The sequence below is a fragment of the Rattus norvegicus genome, chromosome 2 (genome assembly GCF_021556685.1).
Source record: "Rattus norvegicus strain SHRSP/BbbUtx chromosome 2, alternate assembly SHRSP_T2T, whole genome shotgun sequence".
Classification (NCBI taxonomy): Eukaryota; Metazoa; Chordata; class Mammalia; order Rodentia; family Muridae; genus Rattus; species Rattus norvegicus.
The window spans coordinates 168,082,459-168,100,882 of record NC_141535.1 but is presented as its reverse complement, the minus strand read 5'-3'; the positions used below and the strand labels follow the sequence as shown (position 1 = coordinate 168,100,882).

Below are 18,424 nucleotides of genomic sequence, written 5' to 3'. Positions count from 1 at the left end.
CAACACTTAAAAGAGTGGCCAGTATGGTATAAAGCTGTCAGTTGTTAAAAGCTAGAAAAGTTCATTAATTCATTGTTTGTATATGTTTATTTGTTTGTTTTCTTGTTTTTTATGATGGCTTACTTATATAATCACTTCACTTAAAGTCACAAAAAACAAGCGAAATTACGGATGCCAGAGAATTAAGATATGCTATAGAATCGATATAGAAATTACTGAACATCTTTTGCTCACTCTGATGCCCCCCAAGATGCTTGGCTTCTGCTATCTATCAAAATGAGAAAGATTTATGTCACCACCTTTCCAGGCCCCATGTTCTGGACCAGTCGGAGAATGAAAAGGAACACTGTAATGCAGAATCATCTGCTGAGAGTGGGGCAACCAGGAACAGATCTAAGCTCCAATTCTCCAAGAAGAAAAAAAAAAAAAACAGTGTCATATAAGGTTGGTCATAAGAAATTAAATTCAAGCCAAGCAGAATTACAGTGACCATAAATCATAACTGCTGTTGGATTTCTATTTTACATAACTGTTATAGGTCTACTCTTGTGAGCCAGAACAATTATTTTATAATTAGTTTAGGCATGTCTGAGCCCAAAAGGAAAATTTCAATTTCAATCATCATACTTTCCTTTAATAGAACCCTGTGTTACCAAAAAGTGGACCAATTCAACTTCTCAAACATAATAGGCAAGATGCATGGACCAAATCTTAGGTGTTTTCTAGCTATACTAAAATTAGCAATAGTGGCATTTCATGTGCTAGACAAAAACAAGCACAAAAACAACCAAGTTTGTCCCCTTAATCTCAAGGTAGAACACAGGCGCGACCCTATAAAACATCACATGCAGCTCTAAATTTGGACTGCAGATCTATCACTTAAACATCTAGTAAATGACCCAATTTGTTTACATGGCCCTCTAGCTTTTTATGGACTTTCCATAAAGAAGTTATTACATCCATTCCCTTTATTTGGTTTGAGAGTGTTTGAATGAGCCCCAGAACCACAAGGTAGTTAAAGAAGCCTTGCTTAGACGGACATGGTCTCATATAATTCACCACTACCGGGGAACTTTGCAGAACAGTGTTTGTAGTTTGGAAAAACGCTACACATTCCCACACGCCAAAAGTTATTTCCTGTGCTTTATGCTGTTTTAAATGGTCAGCAGATATAGTGTACAAGGCCCATTTCCCCATGTATGTTTTTCCCCAATGATAAGTGTGGCATTTGCACGACTTCCAGCAGGCCCACACCTCTAAGAGTTTTGCTATGCCGGGCTAACCATGCTGAGCAGGCTGCAGAAGAGAACTGGGAGGGAAATGGGAAATCCAGACAAGCTAATTGGTTTCCTAAGATGTAAATGCAGGCTCTAGAAGGAAGTCATTTTAAAGCAGTTAGCTTCATGGGGTGCCCAACTGATGCCTATTAAAAGTTATCGGTAAGATTAAAAATGAATTTCTACCAGGAAAGAAAAACTCCTTTTAAGAAGCCGAGTGATTATGTAATTCCTTATTTCATGTGCTTAATCATGCCTTTAAACCTCAAGTCTGCAAATATGCTCAAGAAAACAGAAATGAAAGTTATTCTTTAATGACTTACTGTCACCAATTAAGTCTCTAGATTAGCCTCTCAATATCCTGGCCAGATCTCAACCTGCAGTGCTATGCTATTTTTAGATGCCTGCAAATTAGTCAAGACGATTTCGACCACAATGACCAACACAGATTCTGCTGCAGTCATCCTCTGTACCTCTAATGAATAGAAAATTGCATCAGAGGTTATGAAAACGTGCCTGGGCTGCGTATGACGTGTGGTCTTGGTACTGTGAGGCTCTTCGTGTGGTGGTGAAATGTCAGCAACAGCACAGAGAATTGTATGACGCTATTAACTGAGACACTATTGCATCCAATTGAATTAGATCATTGTCGTAGTCATCATCATCAACAACAACAAAACACACTTCTCTCTACCTCCAGGTCACCTCCCTTTGGCTGTAGATGCATAGATCCATGGTTTTCAATTCAAATGGATCAAATTTAAATCTTTTTACAGTACCTAAAAATCACTCTAATGACTTCAGATCGATTTATCAGTGACTCTACTTTTTAGTGTTATTAGTGGAAACAGGAGCCTGACACATGCTAAGTTTATTCTCCAGTGATCTAATAGCAGGACAATCTTTACCAAGCATTACTGTGGACTGACAGTGCTTCCCAGGTTCTTAAATAATGCGAACCTTGACCCCAAGTCAGAAGTAAACGTTTTGATTTGTCCCTGTTTCCCAAAATCAGTGAGAAAGCACCCACTGATAAGAAAGTTGGCATTTCAAGCCAATGTGTTCCAGGTCAGCCGGGGCTGTAGAGAAAAATGATGTCTCGCACCCTCCCCCCAAGAAAGATGAGGATTTTCTTTCATCTCCTCTGTTCACATCTTGCTCACATCTCAAGCAAATTCCCCTCAATGCACTGATTGTAAACACCCTCTGCTGCCATAGAGAGGGAAATGATGGCACCGTAATGCCTCCCAATTTACATGTCTAATCACCCTAGCTATGAGCATGTGTGGCACTATGGGCTATAAGCTGTGATTTATCCCTCGCTAGAGAGAAAAAGATAAAGGGTACAACTGTTAAAGACAGATGTCCTTATAAATAGCCAGCCAAACAGAACAGCCAGAAACGGTGTAAGTGTCATGGAAGTCTAGCTTCTGTGGTTGATGACATCTCATCTGTTTTGTGATGCAAGGGCAGGTGCAGTGGACAGCTGGCCATACTTAAGCCAGAGGCCTCCCTCCATCTTACAAACACTGGAATGTTTAAAATAGCATCCAGTCAGAAGCAAGGATTTCCTGGAGTGCAAACAGTATAGCCTTAAATAGTGGCAACACACCAACACAACACACCCACCATAATTGAGTCCTTTCTAGTCCTCAACCATCATAAGATGTTGTAAGCATTGTTATACATACAGGGCCCAGAATGAACCTCACCAGAGAACTGATTTGGCAAGGACAACTCGGAAGGATTAATGTTTTACTAAACTTGAATTCCTGTTCCCTTAAAAGTGTTAAGGCTGTGGTCCATATTTAAGGAACAACTTCACAACACTGGTGGCCTGTAACAGAAGCCGCCTCTTGTCAACCTCTGGAACCCTCCCCCAGCCGCCTTCTGCAGGCCTTCTATTTCATGAATGAAGTGTGAAAATAGCTCTTTGTTTACATAAAGGAGGCAACAGAGAAGAGTGTGAAGTGGGTAGGGCTTGGGAGCTGGAACAGAGATTATGCAGCTTGCTCATGTACCCGATTTGCAATATGCCTGACTACTGAGAAAGCAGCAAACGTGAGGCAATGAGCAAATAACTATGAGCACCAAAGTAGACCGTCCCTACGTGCCTGTTGAGAAAATAATGAAAAACACTGATTTTCAACTGAATTGTAAACATGACACCAACTTTGTCTCTCACTGGGTTGACTGCCAGTCCTGTGGGAAGCAAACACTGAGAAGAGCTTCGGGCTTCAAATACAGGCGCTCAGGACAACTTCCCACCCTTCCTGCCTTTGCTCTAGAGTCTAGACTGTTCTTGCTTCTGTTGTTTTGCTCAAGCTTGTCCTTCTGTAGTATGTTTTCCTGTATCCCCAAGACTCATTTCAAATTAATTCAGCTTATCCTTAAAGGAACATTTCTCCTTGAACCTCCTATCCAGACAAAATCAGTCATTCAGATGAAGAAACTGAGTATCTTCGGTCCTCTTCATCCCTATATGATCATGACACAGGACACAGGAGGTAAAGGATGGTTCTGCCAACCTTCTGTGGCAGGTTTTAAGGGCAATAACGACCCGGCACTCAGAAAGGTGGAGCAAGATGATAGGGAGCTTAAAAATCAGCCTGCGCTACAAGAGTGAGATCAAGACCAGCATGAACTACAAAGCAAGACCAGATGCTTAAAAGGCAGAGGGAGAAGGACAAGGGGGAGGAGCAACAAGTTCTTCTGGTACCCAGCAGAACCCCAGCACATGGGGCCAGGGGAGGCACAAATCACATGCTCATTTTATTCGCTGATTGAAAGCAATGTCCTTATAAAACATGCAGGACCTGTTTCACAAAGACAAGGCACATGACCCCAAGGCCTGTCTTGGAGTTAGATTTAAGTAGAATCTTTCCCCGGCTGTGGGAACTCCACTAAGCTACTTCTTTAATACCTCATGGGATGCTTGCAGATGGACTGTGTACTTTCTGTAAATATGGAACGCAAATATGTTCCCTGACAGGCACACCTGAGAAGTCATAAACCTTCTCAACATGAGGGACTCATCCAGAGCCTCCAAGGCCCATTCCCCCTACCGTGGGTTCTGTGCGTTTCTGGTGGCTCTTGTAGGCTTATCAATGCACAATGGACACAGAGGAAACTGATGACCTTAAACCCACAGTAGTGTGCCTTTTGGAGTTGGGAGACTGGACTCTTCGTGAGGTGCTCAAGAGCACACCTCATTTGACTAAGAAATGACGCAACTACAAGTGGAGAGGGATGAAGCCAGGTACAAAAGCGTCGGTGTTTGAAACTAGAGGAATTACCACAGAACACACTCAAAGAAGCAAAAGCAGTTAAAGCTAGCTTGGGAATGACAACTGGGTGACAATCGAGACCATTTTCCAAAAAAGAGGCAATACCACCTCCTATGGACCAGAATAACATCAGTGAGGCCCGACATGTAAGGTGATGTGATGGGAAAGGCATAAATGTAGAAAACATTTAGGATGTACAAAAATTCCACATTTAAGGACTTGGCTTCCTTGTTACTATCATTCCAACATCTCATCCTTATAGTTTTCAGAGCCTTTGTGTTCAAATTTAGTAATTTCAAAACAAAAATTTTAATAGACGAAATCTTTTTATACAGAATAACACACTGTGCTTTTTATAGTTCACCAAAAGATTGACACCCCCCAAAAAAAGAAAAATAATAAAAAAACATACAATTCTCCTGTAGAACCAAGCTTGCTAATGTCAAAAATCAATTCATTACTGTCAGTTACTGAAGTGAATATTATAAGCTAAATTATTATAAATTGAACATATACTGAATTATAAACTGAAATACTAAAAACCCAACTAGCAGTTTACTTGCTTGCTGTGAAACTCTGAAACTGAATGGTAAGAATTTTTAAAAGCAGCCTTTTTAATCATTTGCCAAACTGTGCTGTGTTTACACACCAGAATTACCACAGTATGTAATGGCCAGACATGCTGATCTATGAATTGAATGTGCTCATTATGAAGTTGTTTCTTTAATGTTCTTGTGAACTGAACAATGCAAAACACAATACTTTCTTACACGAAACATGCTCTAAAATGTATCTCATTCGGACAGCACAGTGCCATTGGCCTAACTGGTTCTAATATAAGGAAAATTGCGTCATCAAATTAGCATTTATGCCTTTACAGGGGCTGTCTTCTCTGTAAGGCCTCACTCAGTTTTCTTATCAGTGGATCCTAGGATCTTCCCAGATCAGATATCATCAGCATAGTACTGCTTGCAGATTTCTAGCATTTTAAGGTAGAATAAAAAGCATTCCAATTTTGGTGGCTTCTCATCTACTTACCATTCTCAGAAGTCTTGGTTCACATTAAACTCCCATCCTCAGCAAACACAGTACATATACATGAACAAATTGTACTTGTGAGAGAGAAACCAACATCATATCTAGAAAACCTGCCCAATGTTGGTACACCACACTTGGGGATTTGGGAGGTTCACAACATCAATCGTCAAGTAGTATTCTGGTCTGTCCCACCATTTCCAAGTTTATCTTCCTATGGAAAGGACTAAACACTATGGAAGGCATCTTTCAAAAGAACTTGCCTCTGTAGAAGATATCACAGCCTTGCTATAAAAAGGCACCTCAGATACAGAACATTTCACAGATATTTAGTGAGAATACAGGATTTTCCACACCCTGATTCAAGGATATAGCTCCTACAGAGAACAAATCAGACTAGGCCCATGTTCTCAGAAAACTCAGAGAGAAGAATAATTAAAAGAAGAGGAGAGAAAAGAAAAGGAAAAAGAATCAAGAAAGAAGAGGAATATTTCAAAGCACAGAAAGTTCTATGCAGCTAATTATACTATTATATTTGAGAAGACAGAAAGATTGGTTAGTTTTGACTGAAGGGTCAGAAAAACCTGTCGTGGGAGAAGCTGTTTCTAATATCCATAACAGGAAGTTACCAGCTACACAAAGGATAGTGGTTAATATTTTTCAGAGCCACAGACAGACACTTAAGCCACTGCAGTGCCCATGTCTGCCTCCATATGTCTTCCAGAAACAAAAAGCCAAAAGGTTGCCGAGAAGGTGAGGAGTAACGGAAAGAAACCAAACCCCTTGTTCACTCTAGGTTCATCCAGTAAGTTTACCTACAATCTCTGCTACATTGTACAGTGTCAGAAAGCTTTACTGTTGGCATGAGAGAGACACTGACCCAGAGCTCTGAGACCCACAGTTGAAGGAGCTTTTCCCAGACCTGGGACTGTGCCAGGCAGCATTGAGTGGCTGGTGGAAGAGTAGAGTGACTACAAACAGTTCCCCACTTTAACAGTATAGCATAAGTACTAGGGCACATCAACAGGAAATTAACCTCTAGACAGATTCACAGGAGAAGGAAAAGGGTAGTGTTGAAGTCATGTATGGAGATAAATACACAGCACAGATTGTTTAAGAAGTGAATAAGCAATTACACAAAGAATACAGAGATATTGGCTACAGACAACAGTTTCAAGTAAATGACTGAAAACATGGAAATGAGAATAATCTAATGAAAGAACCTCAATTATGACATGGTATTTTGACTAACACAACACAAAGCGCTATGGAGACAACTTTAGTGGTCTTGGAAATATTTGATTTGTGGGTGGGTGTTTTATAGAAATTAATATACATCAGATTATCATAATTTTATATAAGAGACATTGCACTCTATCGCTAGAACTAACAATCTTAGCACAACAGAAGTTGGAAGCACAAAGGTAGAAGTGAGGGTAAGACAGGTGAGGAGATTTCAAGATGTAAATAAGACAAGACATAGGGCGTGGCTTAGCTGACTGAGAAAGCTATGCCACTCAGACTGTTTCAGTCAAGCTAGAACTATGGAGAAAGCTCAGTTCCCAAACCAGCATCTGTTGAAAGGGGCTTAACACAATCCAAGCCCATCTGCAAAGCTTCTACAGGGCCTTTATACTTTCTGAATACCTTTCAAAGTTAATGTAATGTATGGCTGGTTCCACATAGACTGTAGCAGTTGGTACAGGGCTTCCACAATCCATCTATTGGAAAGAAAGAACCCCACTCATCATTACATAATTGTTCTTTACTTATTCAGCTGCCTCAGCTCTCTCATACAGAACAGAACCATAGGAGGAAGTTTCTTCTTAAAGCTCATAAATAACAAAAATAAATGTTACAAAGGTCACACTTCAAAACTTAAGGACTGCCTGGCAGGAAAGTCCTTGGAGCCCCTTGTTGGACCCTGTGTACTGTTGGGCATCTTTCTAAAGACTCTGATCAGTTTGTTCACAAAAGAGCTTCCAGGCTCCTATCTAAAGGTTAAAATGTGGGCTCTGTTTGATTAAGTGCAGGCATGTGGCAGCAGTGTAAAGAGCTAGCACTAAAAGAGGGACCAAACATTCAAAAGCATTTCTAGTGGACCATTCTCCCCAAGGGAAGTGGTCCAAAGAACCACGAAATCTGCCTTTAGGAAAGAACATATGCAGCAATTGTTGATCATAAGTGGGCTCTAATAAAGACAAACTCTAGTCAAAACCCAAGGTGATTAGGGAGAATGAGGACAGCAAGAAGAAGCTGCAGATTAGGGGTCAGTTAAAACCACTTACATAAAACAAGTGAAGCATCCCTCCACCAATAGCACTGTGATTGGTATCTCTTTGCTATGTCTGGTGTACAAACTGAGCCTTTCTTCTTGCTGCTTCTGGATATCTATGTAATTCCTCCTATTGGAACTCAGAAGAAGACCTTCAGCACCTCATAGTAGATGCTGTTATCTAAGGCCAGTGCTTGCCAACATAAGTATTTCCTCCTAGTGTTTAACAGCCAGATGTCCTCCAAGTAGGTAAAAGTTACTTTTCAATTCATTTCCTTGAGGAAAATTTAAAAGGCTTTGCTTCATATGGGAGTCAGCAGGGTATGAACTAACAGTAGGAATGAAGAAGAGCTGGGGTGAGTTTCACTGGGATCGTGCTTATCTAATGCTTGTGAGGCCTGAGTTCCATCACTAACAATGGGAAGAAAAGATAAAAGTAAGGTACATTCAAATAGCAAGAGCTACCATGTTAAAATGGGAAACAAACGAACAATAATCAAGTAACTCGTAACTGGGTAAGTGGTCTTAATTCCTCATTCTGAGTCATGTCCATATGCTCTGTTCTAAGTAATTGTGCATATCTTGCTCCGCTATGGAACAGATATAGCACCCAGTTTCTACTTATGACATCAAATTATCATGGAAACCAATCAGTCCTAAGAATATGGACATCATGGAGAGAAGGGATCCTTGAAAACAGAGCCAACCTCTTATGATCGTGAAACAGGATCATCTTGGACACTTTGCGTTTGGCCCTCGGAAGGTCTTTACATGCATCAAGCTGACCCCTGGAACTGTCTAAGGGAACTAACTGTTAAGAAGGTGCATGCCTACAGAACCAGACAGTCATCAACTCAAAGAGCAACAGGGCCCTCAAAACTCAAACACAATCCAGTATGAGGCTAGGAAAAAAACAACCAACGTAAGGAAGTGGCACTTTGGGAAGTCAAAGAAAAGGAAAAGGAAGCTGTTGTTATTCCAAGAAGTCTGGTCACATTTCAGAGGGCTCTTCTTCCACTGCCCACCTGTTATCCTCAAACCCTGAAACCCTAAGTGTAAAAGTCAACCTGAGCATGTGCAGAAAGACAGCTCTCCATTGCCCCCTAGTGCTGGCTAGTCCTACTTCTCTTAGTCTGAAAACTCTAAGGTGAGTAGTTCCTCTGCTCTCTACTTCCTGCTGCCAACCCTCCAAAGAGCTAAACATAGCCAGATCCTCTGCCCACAGATTAGGAAACGACTAGGCTATTTTTAGCATCATGCATCTTAGGAATGAGAATGGCCCAGCATCAGATGGCACCAGAATGTGTGTGGCCTGGCTTACTGAACTCCTGTCTTCTGAGGATGTGAAGCTACCCAGTAGCTAGCTGCAGCCAGCTCAAAGCTCTGGCGCTCACTGCAAGGTGGTGGTAGCATGTGGATCAGAAGAAAGGGCTGCAAGGAAAAAAGCAAAACAATGCAAATGTAGCAAGGAGTATGGGGTATGCTAGGGCCCAGCAATAGGAGATGAGGGACCAGAAATAGAAAGGAGCACTGTGCAGGGATAAGAAGCTATGTTGCTATGGAGATCCAGTAAGAAGCAATATTTTAAACTAGACGTTTATTTTGTATTAGAAAGGACAAAGGTTGGTTGGATTTGCTTCCCGCCTGGGTATAGCTGGTGTGGTGGCTCCTTTGATCTCTCAGGTCTCTGCAGGCCCTATGATTATAGATAGATCACTAGGCTGCCCTTTGATCAGTAGTTCAAGAGCCTTAAGGTGCCACATGCCATCACATTAGCCAGGGGTAAGGAAGGAGCAAGCATAACAATAAAGGCCATGTTATATCCTGACTCAGCAAAGAGTAGGGATGATAAAGAGTGCATATGCATGTTAAGATGAGCACGTCATAGAGTTGAAATCCAGATGTGAAGCCTTGAAGCATCCCCTATATATAGAAAACGTCACTGTGTGTCAAACAATGCTCGAACTCCATCCTCATTTTCCAAATGTCTCTTGCAGGCATCTTACCTGGCTGGCGAAGTTGCATTGTAAACAGATGACAAAGTAGAAAAACATGTACATTTCTTTTTTAAATAGCAGCAAGAACCTCTGCTTGTAAACAGGGTATTTAATATTCCAGTTTTAGACAGCCTACATTAACATTGTGGTTTCATGTGCGGTATAAAATTTCTACTTACAAAAGAGTCTCAAAAATGGCTTTATAATGGGTAGATCAAGAGCAAAAGAGTTTAGAAATTGAATGATGTGAATCATATGGGGTTCAGAGGCTAAGCAAATTACACACCCGGAGCTTCCCTGGACTTATGAAAGAAGCTTTTCTCCAGCTCTTTGCAATCCCAGCCCAGGGGAACTTGCATTTGAAAGTTTTCTAAACATTTCAGGTACACTTGAAAGCTGAAAGTAATTCTCATTTCCTATGCAGGATTAAATCGCTTCCAACACATACAAAATAGTCATTCATGAACACATACAAAAAATACACCACCAAAAGGTGAGGGCTTCGGGGCACAAAGGCACGCTTTAAAAAAAAAAAAATGCAAGAGAAAAACCATAACCAATTCCTTTGAAAATGTCCAAGTGGCCTCTTGACCTCTGTATTTCTCACCTAATTCTTTATTGGCGTCTGCCTTCCCATATACAGTGTTTCAATTAAGGAGTCTGATACCTTTCCTGAACTCTCCATTCTTAAACCACCCCCCCCCATACCTGTGTAAATTCAAACTTGCCACGACTCATTCATTTTGGGATTTCTTCTTAATAGCAGTTCTTTTACTTGTAACTCCGGCCATATGCCACCTAGCAGTGTGGTCACAGCTGACTTTTCCAATCCTTCCCATAGCCCACGCGTCCTCTCCAATCTGAGGTTGCGGGGGCACTCCCGCTCCCGCTGCTCAGTGAGCTTCTGAAGTTGCAAACTCCTGAAATCCCACACCCCCCAACTCCCCAAAAGTGCAGGCGGACTCACGAGACTCCCATCTGCAGCGCCAAAGACGCAACCATCAGCTCCAGGGCTGGAGGATCCCACATGCCACCGCACAATGCCAATCGGAACGCACAGAGAGACGCGGGAAGTGGGAGGAGGGGGCGAGACTCACCGTTCTGCTCCTTGTCGCTGGAGAGCTGCAACTTGCTGCTCAGGTTGGACTCAGCCCGAGTCCCGGTTCTCTGGCCGGCCAGGGCAGATGTCAGCAGGAGGAGGCCGAGGAGGAGCATTTGGCTGACTGGGGCGAGGGCTCACTCACGGCGGGCACTGGGGAAGCGACGACTCCAAGGCTCAACCCAGCCGGGGAAAGGCTGCGCTGCGGTGGAAGCGCCTGGCCGGCTCTGGCAGCGGAGAATCGCAGGGTAGTTTCCACATAATCCCATCCAAAAGTTTTTCCTAGAGCCCTCTTCTGTGTCTCCAGTTTTTGAAAAGGATCAAAGCAAAACCTGGACCTGAACCAGTTTCCCAAGGTTTAAACAAATCCTGAGCTGTGCCGAAGTGCGGGGGGTGGGGGGAGGCGAGGGAGGAAAGAGGGGGTGGGGACGCGGAGGAGCGGCGATGAGTCGTGGCGACTAGCTGGGAGCACCTGTCAGTTTGGGGGACAGGACACAGGCGAGGACTCGGGATCCCGCCGAGCCAGACTGGAAGCCAGGTCGGCAGCGAGGCGAGCACCTTGGGATCAATGACAAAGCTGAGGATCGGGGCAGCCGGCGGCGCCCCACCCCCACCTGGGGGGAGGGGACCGTGCCCTGCGAGTGCCGCGCGGGTCCCGGGCGGGCAGGGAGGCCGCGGGGGCGACTCGGAGCTGGCCCAGATCCACCGCGTAGCCGCCTCCCTGCTGCAGTCGGCGGCCACCGAAGTTCCCTGGGGTACTGACGAAGCGCTGCAGGAAGTCGGGAGAGCCTGGGCCGCTCGGAGTTCCGAGCGCTCGCTCAGATGCCTGCCCTAAGGCAGGGCAGGGCGCAGGGCTGTGGAGCAGTGGCCGCTTAGCACTGGCTGCGCAGGGAAGGCCTGGCTGGCCCTGAGGACCGCGCTTGTCCCCTCCCTGTCTCCACTTTCCCCCAGCGGGCGGCGCGCGGGGCGCGGGGCGGGCGGCCGGGCGGGCGTGGGGGGCGCGGGGGGCCCGGGCCGCCAGCTGGCGGGACAACAGGTGCTGACGCAGACAGGGGGTACTGCGGGCCTCGCGGCAGACGGAGCCCACACTGCGGCGAGGAATGCGGCCAGGCGGCCCCCGGCTTCCTTTCCCCTAGACGCCCCTAACCCCAAATAAGGAGCCTGCGGGCTGTTCAAGGGTGCTGCAAACGCCGAGAGGAAAAAAAAAGAAAGCTGGAGAAGACAGTCACTCCTCCTCCTCTGGCTCTCCCTGGCTGTGACTTGTCTTTCATTCCTAAGGGGATCCCCGCTCCCAAAGTGCTTTGTCCGGACTCGTGGCCAGAGTTTTGCCCTGAGGGAGAGTAGTTGAACTCAAGATCCTTCCAGGATAAAGCAAAAGTAAAGATAAAGGGTCCAAGTTGTAATATGAATTGAAGCCAGACACCACTGTATCCGAATGCACCCTGTTTGGAGAGGAACTGGAGAGAACCACTAAACAGTGGGGTCCCTGCCTTCCACCCACCTGGGTGCTGCTTGACAGTGAAAACCAGACCCTAGAGTATCTGGGGACAGAGTGTGGCAACTCACATACAGGCTGTTCTGGAGCCCCTGATATTTGAACTGATTGCCTTTATGCACCAAGTGCTTCGTGCTGAGACCTGAAGTTCCTATGAGGTTATCGAAAATGAAAAAAACATGTCAGCAGGGCCTAGGATCGCTCCATGTGCAAGGCATGTGTCTGTGACAGGATCCAACATGCTGTGCTTATCAAGGGGCAGAAAATCCTCATGAATGTGTTGAAGGCACAGTAAGGTTTGAAATCTAAACAAAAGATGCATCTTTGGGGGGGTAATAAAAAAGAAAATGAAAATAAGAAAAATAAACATAATACATCAAGCAAATGCCTTGGTGTGCCATCAGATAGATGCATCACCGAGTACTTAGTTGAGTCAGTCAGTGCGTGCACTCCAACCGCAGAACCACGGTAAACATTGCTGAAACCAGGCATGACTTGGAGCCAGATATAAAATACTGCTTCCGTCCACATGAAAACGTCAAGCCTTTTCTTTGTTCTTGGACACCACTAGAGCCTACCAAATAGCCCTGTTCTAGCCAGGTCTCAGTCCTTGTCTCTCCTCCTCTAAATGGATACTTGACAGGTTGCTCATTATCATAGCTAACTCCTGTTTGGCATCGAGGTAGTCCCCAGGACCAAAGAAAGATGTCGTTCTCCTGTGAAATATTTATAAACCTGTTCCATTCATTCATCCTTATCTGTGGATTTCTATGTTCACGGTACTGGATAGAAAGACAGGTAAGCCTTAAAGTCACTTAGATTTAAGTGTATGTGCATTAATGGTACAAGCATTGTTACTTTATTCAAGTTAGCAGCGCCTAATCTTCAATGCAATTCCATACATGTATGCATGTTACATACATGCATTCCAAACTCTTTTGTATGTTTCTGAATGTGCGAAGCAGAGTTCCCAAATTTAATCGAAATGAGACACACACACACACACACACACACACACGGCATGCCTAATGAGTAGATCTCTTTGCAATCCAATCCATCATGGTCCAGTTTTTTTAATGTACTTAGTTTTCTGATCTGGTTTTTCTAAATGAACCTTTTGCATCTCCATTCAGTTGGCCTTCTTGACCACCCACATAGGATTCATGTGTGTTCAGACTTAATCCATTTGCACTCCAAAGACTGCACGGAGTGATGACTAAGCTTTACTTTGTATCACTTCAGATTGGCTAGAACAGTGCCTGGCACACCGGGATCATAAATAAACACATTGGACTGACTGACAGGTTTCTTTATTGGACTCACATTCTCCCTGGAATTTCAGAGAAGGTTGTATTTGAAAAGTTACAGATGATCTACAATACCACGCCACCTCTGTGTTTCACCTCATCCATATTCTACAGAATGATTTGACAATTGCCTTATAAATAAAGCCGGCCAGGTGCTCCTGAGTGACCCCAAGACAAAATCACAGCCACATTGGCTGGTTTCTTTTCAATGCACTCACATGGTTGTTGTTTGAACTACTCTTGCCCTTGGCAAAGTTCTTTTTAACACTTTGTCCTCTGCTGGTATTTGGTTCTCTTTTGCTTTTAAACTTTCCCCGGGAAAGTAAAACCCTTGAAATGAAAGTCAGTTTTACAAAATCCAGAGTCCTGTAATTACTAAACAATCTATTTTGAATGAATATGGCTTTGTTTTAGCCCAAGGCATTTTCCTTGAGGAACGGCATCCATGCCGCCAACCAAGAAAAAAAAATAATTTCAAACATTCTTTGCGGTTTTCTTTTCTTTTCTTTCTTTCTTTTTTTTAACTGTAGGAAGCTGTGGGCATAGTGATCCTGCTCTCTGCTCCAAGCACTGGCAGTGAGTGCAATGTAAAACTAAACAGAAATTATGGCAGGATGCACTTGATTTGGGATGGCCACATGCGTGAGGGGAGGATATGTATGTGACTTCCTGACAAGATAGTCCACCAGTTAATTCTAAAATAATGGGAAGGGAAGGAGGAAAGGGATGGTAGAAATTTATTTTTGAACCAGAAAATCAAATAATACTGATTGCATTGTCCTTTTTCAGTCTCTCTCTCTCTCTCTCTCTCTCTCTCTCTCTCTCTCACACACACACACACACACACACACACACACACACACACACACACACATACACACAATTATTTTAAGACATTTCACAGACCTTTTCAGTATTTCAGTTGTAGGCAATTGAGCATGAGTTCCTAAAGCTCTGAAACCTTTGTTCTTCATAAACGCCCATCAATCCTGTTTCCAGAATGCTAACAAGCAACGATTATGCCCACATATGGAAAAGCCTCAGCCCAGGAAATTGTTACTAAGCAAAGAAAATGCCTCAGACCACAACAGAAATAATATCTGTTCCTGGGGAAAAATAGCAATAAATAAATAAATGAGACACTTGCCTGAAAGCTTTTCTTGGTGTGATCTGCTTTCTCCAGCCACCTCATATTGGTTGTGGAAGCTCTTTAAAATAATAACAATAATAATAATAACAACAACAACAATTACTAGACTGGATTTCCAATCTAGGAATAATGAAGCGTACTTGTTCTTACATTTTCTCTCTTGGCATCGGGTATCTCTTCCTCTCAGAGCCATCTAGGTAAAACAGCAGAATGAAAACAAATTTGTTAAGGATCCTCTCTCAGGGAGTGGAAATGTGTTCGTTTTGACTTTGAGGTGGGGTCAGAGAGTAGGGGTCAGAAGTTAGACGTGTGTGGTCCAAGACAGGAGACACAGGTGACAAGGACAGTTGTTGAAATGGCCCTCTGTGCCCTTTCTCACTGAAATACAGTTGCTGTTTCCTATTGGAAATCAAAGTGGGTGTGCACAGAGTTTTGCAAACTCTCAGAACTTCTTGTCTAACTTGGACTTCAGAGAAAGTAGGCAGCCAGCAACCATCCCCAAAGAAAGAAGAGGCTTGATAACCTCGGACCCACAACAACAAAAGATCACTTCCCTGGGAGCTGGGCCACCATGCTCTTAGCCTGGCTGTACCTCTGATACACAGCTTACTTTTTCCTAGGAAATCAGTTCTGGATTCTGTCCCAGATCCCTGACTGGTTTCAAATTCTTTGATTCTTTGAGTGATTATAGATAATGATGGCAATATATTTCCAACCTTGTGTGCTTCTGTTATAATGACTAGAACAGAGATTTCCTAGCCATAGTCTCAGATATCTTCATGACTGGCTAGAAAAAATGCTGACTCCATGCTGCTGTTTAGACTTGCCCAGTCAAAATAGTCCTATTGAATTTATTCTTCTCCTTATGCTTTAGAATGATATTCAGCTAATCACCGAGAAGGGAGAGATGGGAGTTTGGAAATCACTGGCTAGAGCAAGAATCACAAATTTTATTGCACTCCAGGATAGTAGTAAACTGTGTGTGCTAACCACATTTTAATTTTTAATATTGGGCTGGTATGACAAGAACTCTAAGAGGAAGCCTGGTCCCAAGTCTATATCATGGTAAAGTGAAATTACTAGCATAAAAACCGATTTGTAAATAATCGGGAAATAATAGTGTTGTCAGCCAGGGACAGAAGGTTGATCTCATACTGTTCTATAGAGTCACGCTGGTGGAATGTGAAGCAACCCCAGAGCAAGGAGTAGCCCATAAAACACGGAGCACAACCCAGGACATCTCTTGGCCCCGCTGTATAGTCACTATGATGTCATTTTTTTTTCTCTCGCTTGCAATCACTTGTAGAATATGAAAGCCGTTGTCTCATTATGACAAATCATAGTAAAGAGGTCAAGTCACAACCACAGACCCTCTTTTCTCAGACAGTGACCCTCTTATTTCAGAGGTCATGGGAGAAGAGTCCTTTTACTTTGTAACCGTTGTTTTAAGCACAATCCTTTTCCTGACCACAAGCCTTTGTAGTCTCAGGTCATTACTTCACAGTACATATTTAAAAAGTGCCATTGATTTTCCCGTACAAGTTGAAGTATCACATGTTAGCCTGTAAATACATATAGTATGTGAACATTAACACACACACACACACACACACACACACACACACACACACACACACATATATTCATTTCCTTTCAAAAAGTTTGATTTCTATCGTCAAGATGTTGGGTCTGTGGATCTCTCACCTGCACTTTTTACCCTTGGAAACCAAAGCCCCTGTGGAGTCCAGAGTGAGCAAATGTGTCGTGGTCCACAGTCACTCCTATCTGACTGAACAAAAACATACATGGTTTACCTGCCTTTGAAGTGAGAACTGCTTCTACAGGTAGTCAGGGAAAAACCTGTAAAAGCAAGGCAAAGAAAAAATGAAAACATATTTCTGTTCAATCCGTTTTGTTGTTGTTGTCGTTGTTGTTGTTGTTGTTGTTGTTGTTTTTGAAGTGTCTGCTGTATCCTAGGAAATGGTAGATGCATCCAGACATATATTATCAGTCAACCTTCCCACCAATCCTTTCAGGCAGGGCATAGCTTCCCTATTTTATTTTGTTTATTTGAGACAGTATCATTGTGAAGCTCTGGTTGTCCTGAACTTACTATGTGGACCAGATTGGCCTCGGACTTACAGAGATCTATCTCCCTCTGTCTCCTGAGTGCTGGGATTAAAGGTGTGTGCACTGTGCCTGACTAGCTCTGGTGAAAGGGAAATGAAAGAAGCTTTAATATCTCCAGAGGGACACAATAATGACAGAGTTGGGTGTATGGTTTCTTGGTGACATTAGTCCTTTAGGCCCTGGACCATGGACAAAAGTCACCTTACCTGAAACTTTCTTAGAGTCTCCCTTTCGATTTTCTTCTTTGTGACTCTATCTTCCTCTACACTGAATATTGGAGGCGAGGTAGAAAACTTTCCCATGAGTTCAGGAATACTAATACAGCTGCAGGCAGCTAATCGTAGGTGAAAATACAAAAGACAAGAATGAAGGTAGATCATTGGAGGCAGTGGTGGTGACTAAGGCCTCGAGCAGTCAGTGTCTGGGTACAGCCCACCCAAAGTGTGGGCTGGACAGAGTTGCCTGCTTGCTGGCCACCCTTAGTCATCTAGTGACTGCCGAGGCTTAGCCCATCTGGGGGCAGTTATGCCAGAGTCTGTCTCCTGCGCTTTAGGGACAAAGGGAATGAATTATCATTCCTCTTTTGCTACTCATGATTGCCACTGGATTGAAGCACCATGATTGGACGAAGTCTCCAGTCCTCTATCTTAGTCCTTCTGGGGAATCGACTTAGGTTCCTCTGTGGATGTCAGAATCATTCAGGAACCCCTATAAGCACATCTCCTCCCTTGGGTCATATGTTTCTCATTTAAAAGTCTGGGTGGAGGGTTTTCTTAAGCTGTTTGGTAAGGCAAATTTGCATCTCCATTGATAACAATTCAGAGGTATTTTAGATTGGTTGGAGGGATTCCAAGCACAAAGACTGCTTCATGCTTGGACTGGTGACTGGTTAAGCCCTCAGGCAAGCCAAGTCTCCAGCTGAAGTTCTGACTCCATAGATAAATTCCATTGGTGTCTGAGGGCAAGCAACTTATAAAATGCCCTAGGCAGTGCCTATTTTGTCTCACCCCGCAGCTAGTGTGTGTGTGTGTGTGTGTGTGTGTGTGTGTGTGTGTGTGTGTGTGTGGTGTACATATGAATCGCAAATTACTTAAGACATGTGAAACAGATAGAAAAATGCAAGAACCAGCAATTTATTATAGCAACTCTTCATACTCAATGATATTCTGCCTCTAACAAAAAAAAAAAAAAAGGAAAAGAAAAGAAACCTATTTTAAGAATTCAAAGCACTTCAGAATAGCCCTTCCTCTGTACCCATCTAGATTTGCTTCTTGCTGTCTGTGTAGACTTCTGTTCAAAGATTATTATCTGGGTGTGCAACTGCATTCAGCTTTGTCAGCACTGCTAAGAGACAGAAACTCTTCATGCCTCA

General features: G+C 43.4%; 1 protein-coding gene across 2 annotated transcripts in view; it reads right to left on the bottom strand.

The window, feature by feature from the left end:
• Pdgfc (platelet derived growth factor C) overlaps positions 1–11,879 on the bottom strand; it is a 184,293-nt gene extending 172,414 nt beyond the window's left edge. Inside the window, exon 1 of one of the 2 annotated variants that reach the window (XM_087634789.1) lies at positions 10,969–11,879. Coding sequence is in view for 1 of the 2 variants with exons in the window: in NM_031317.1 (NP_112607.1) it covers positions 10,969–11,086 (118 nt within the window). In the remaining variant the exon portion in view is untranslated. 2 annotated transcript variants of the gene reach the window in all.
• Between the last annotated feature and the right edge of the window lie 6,545 nt (positions 11,880–18,424).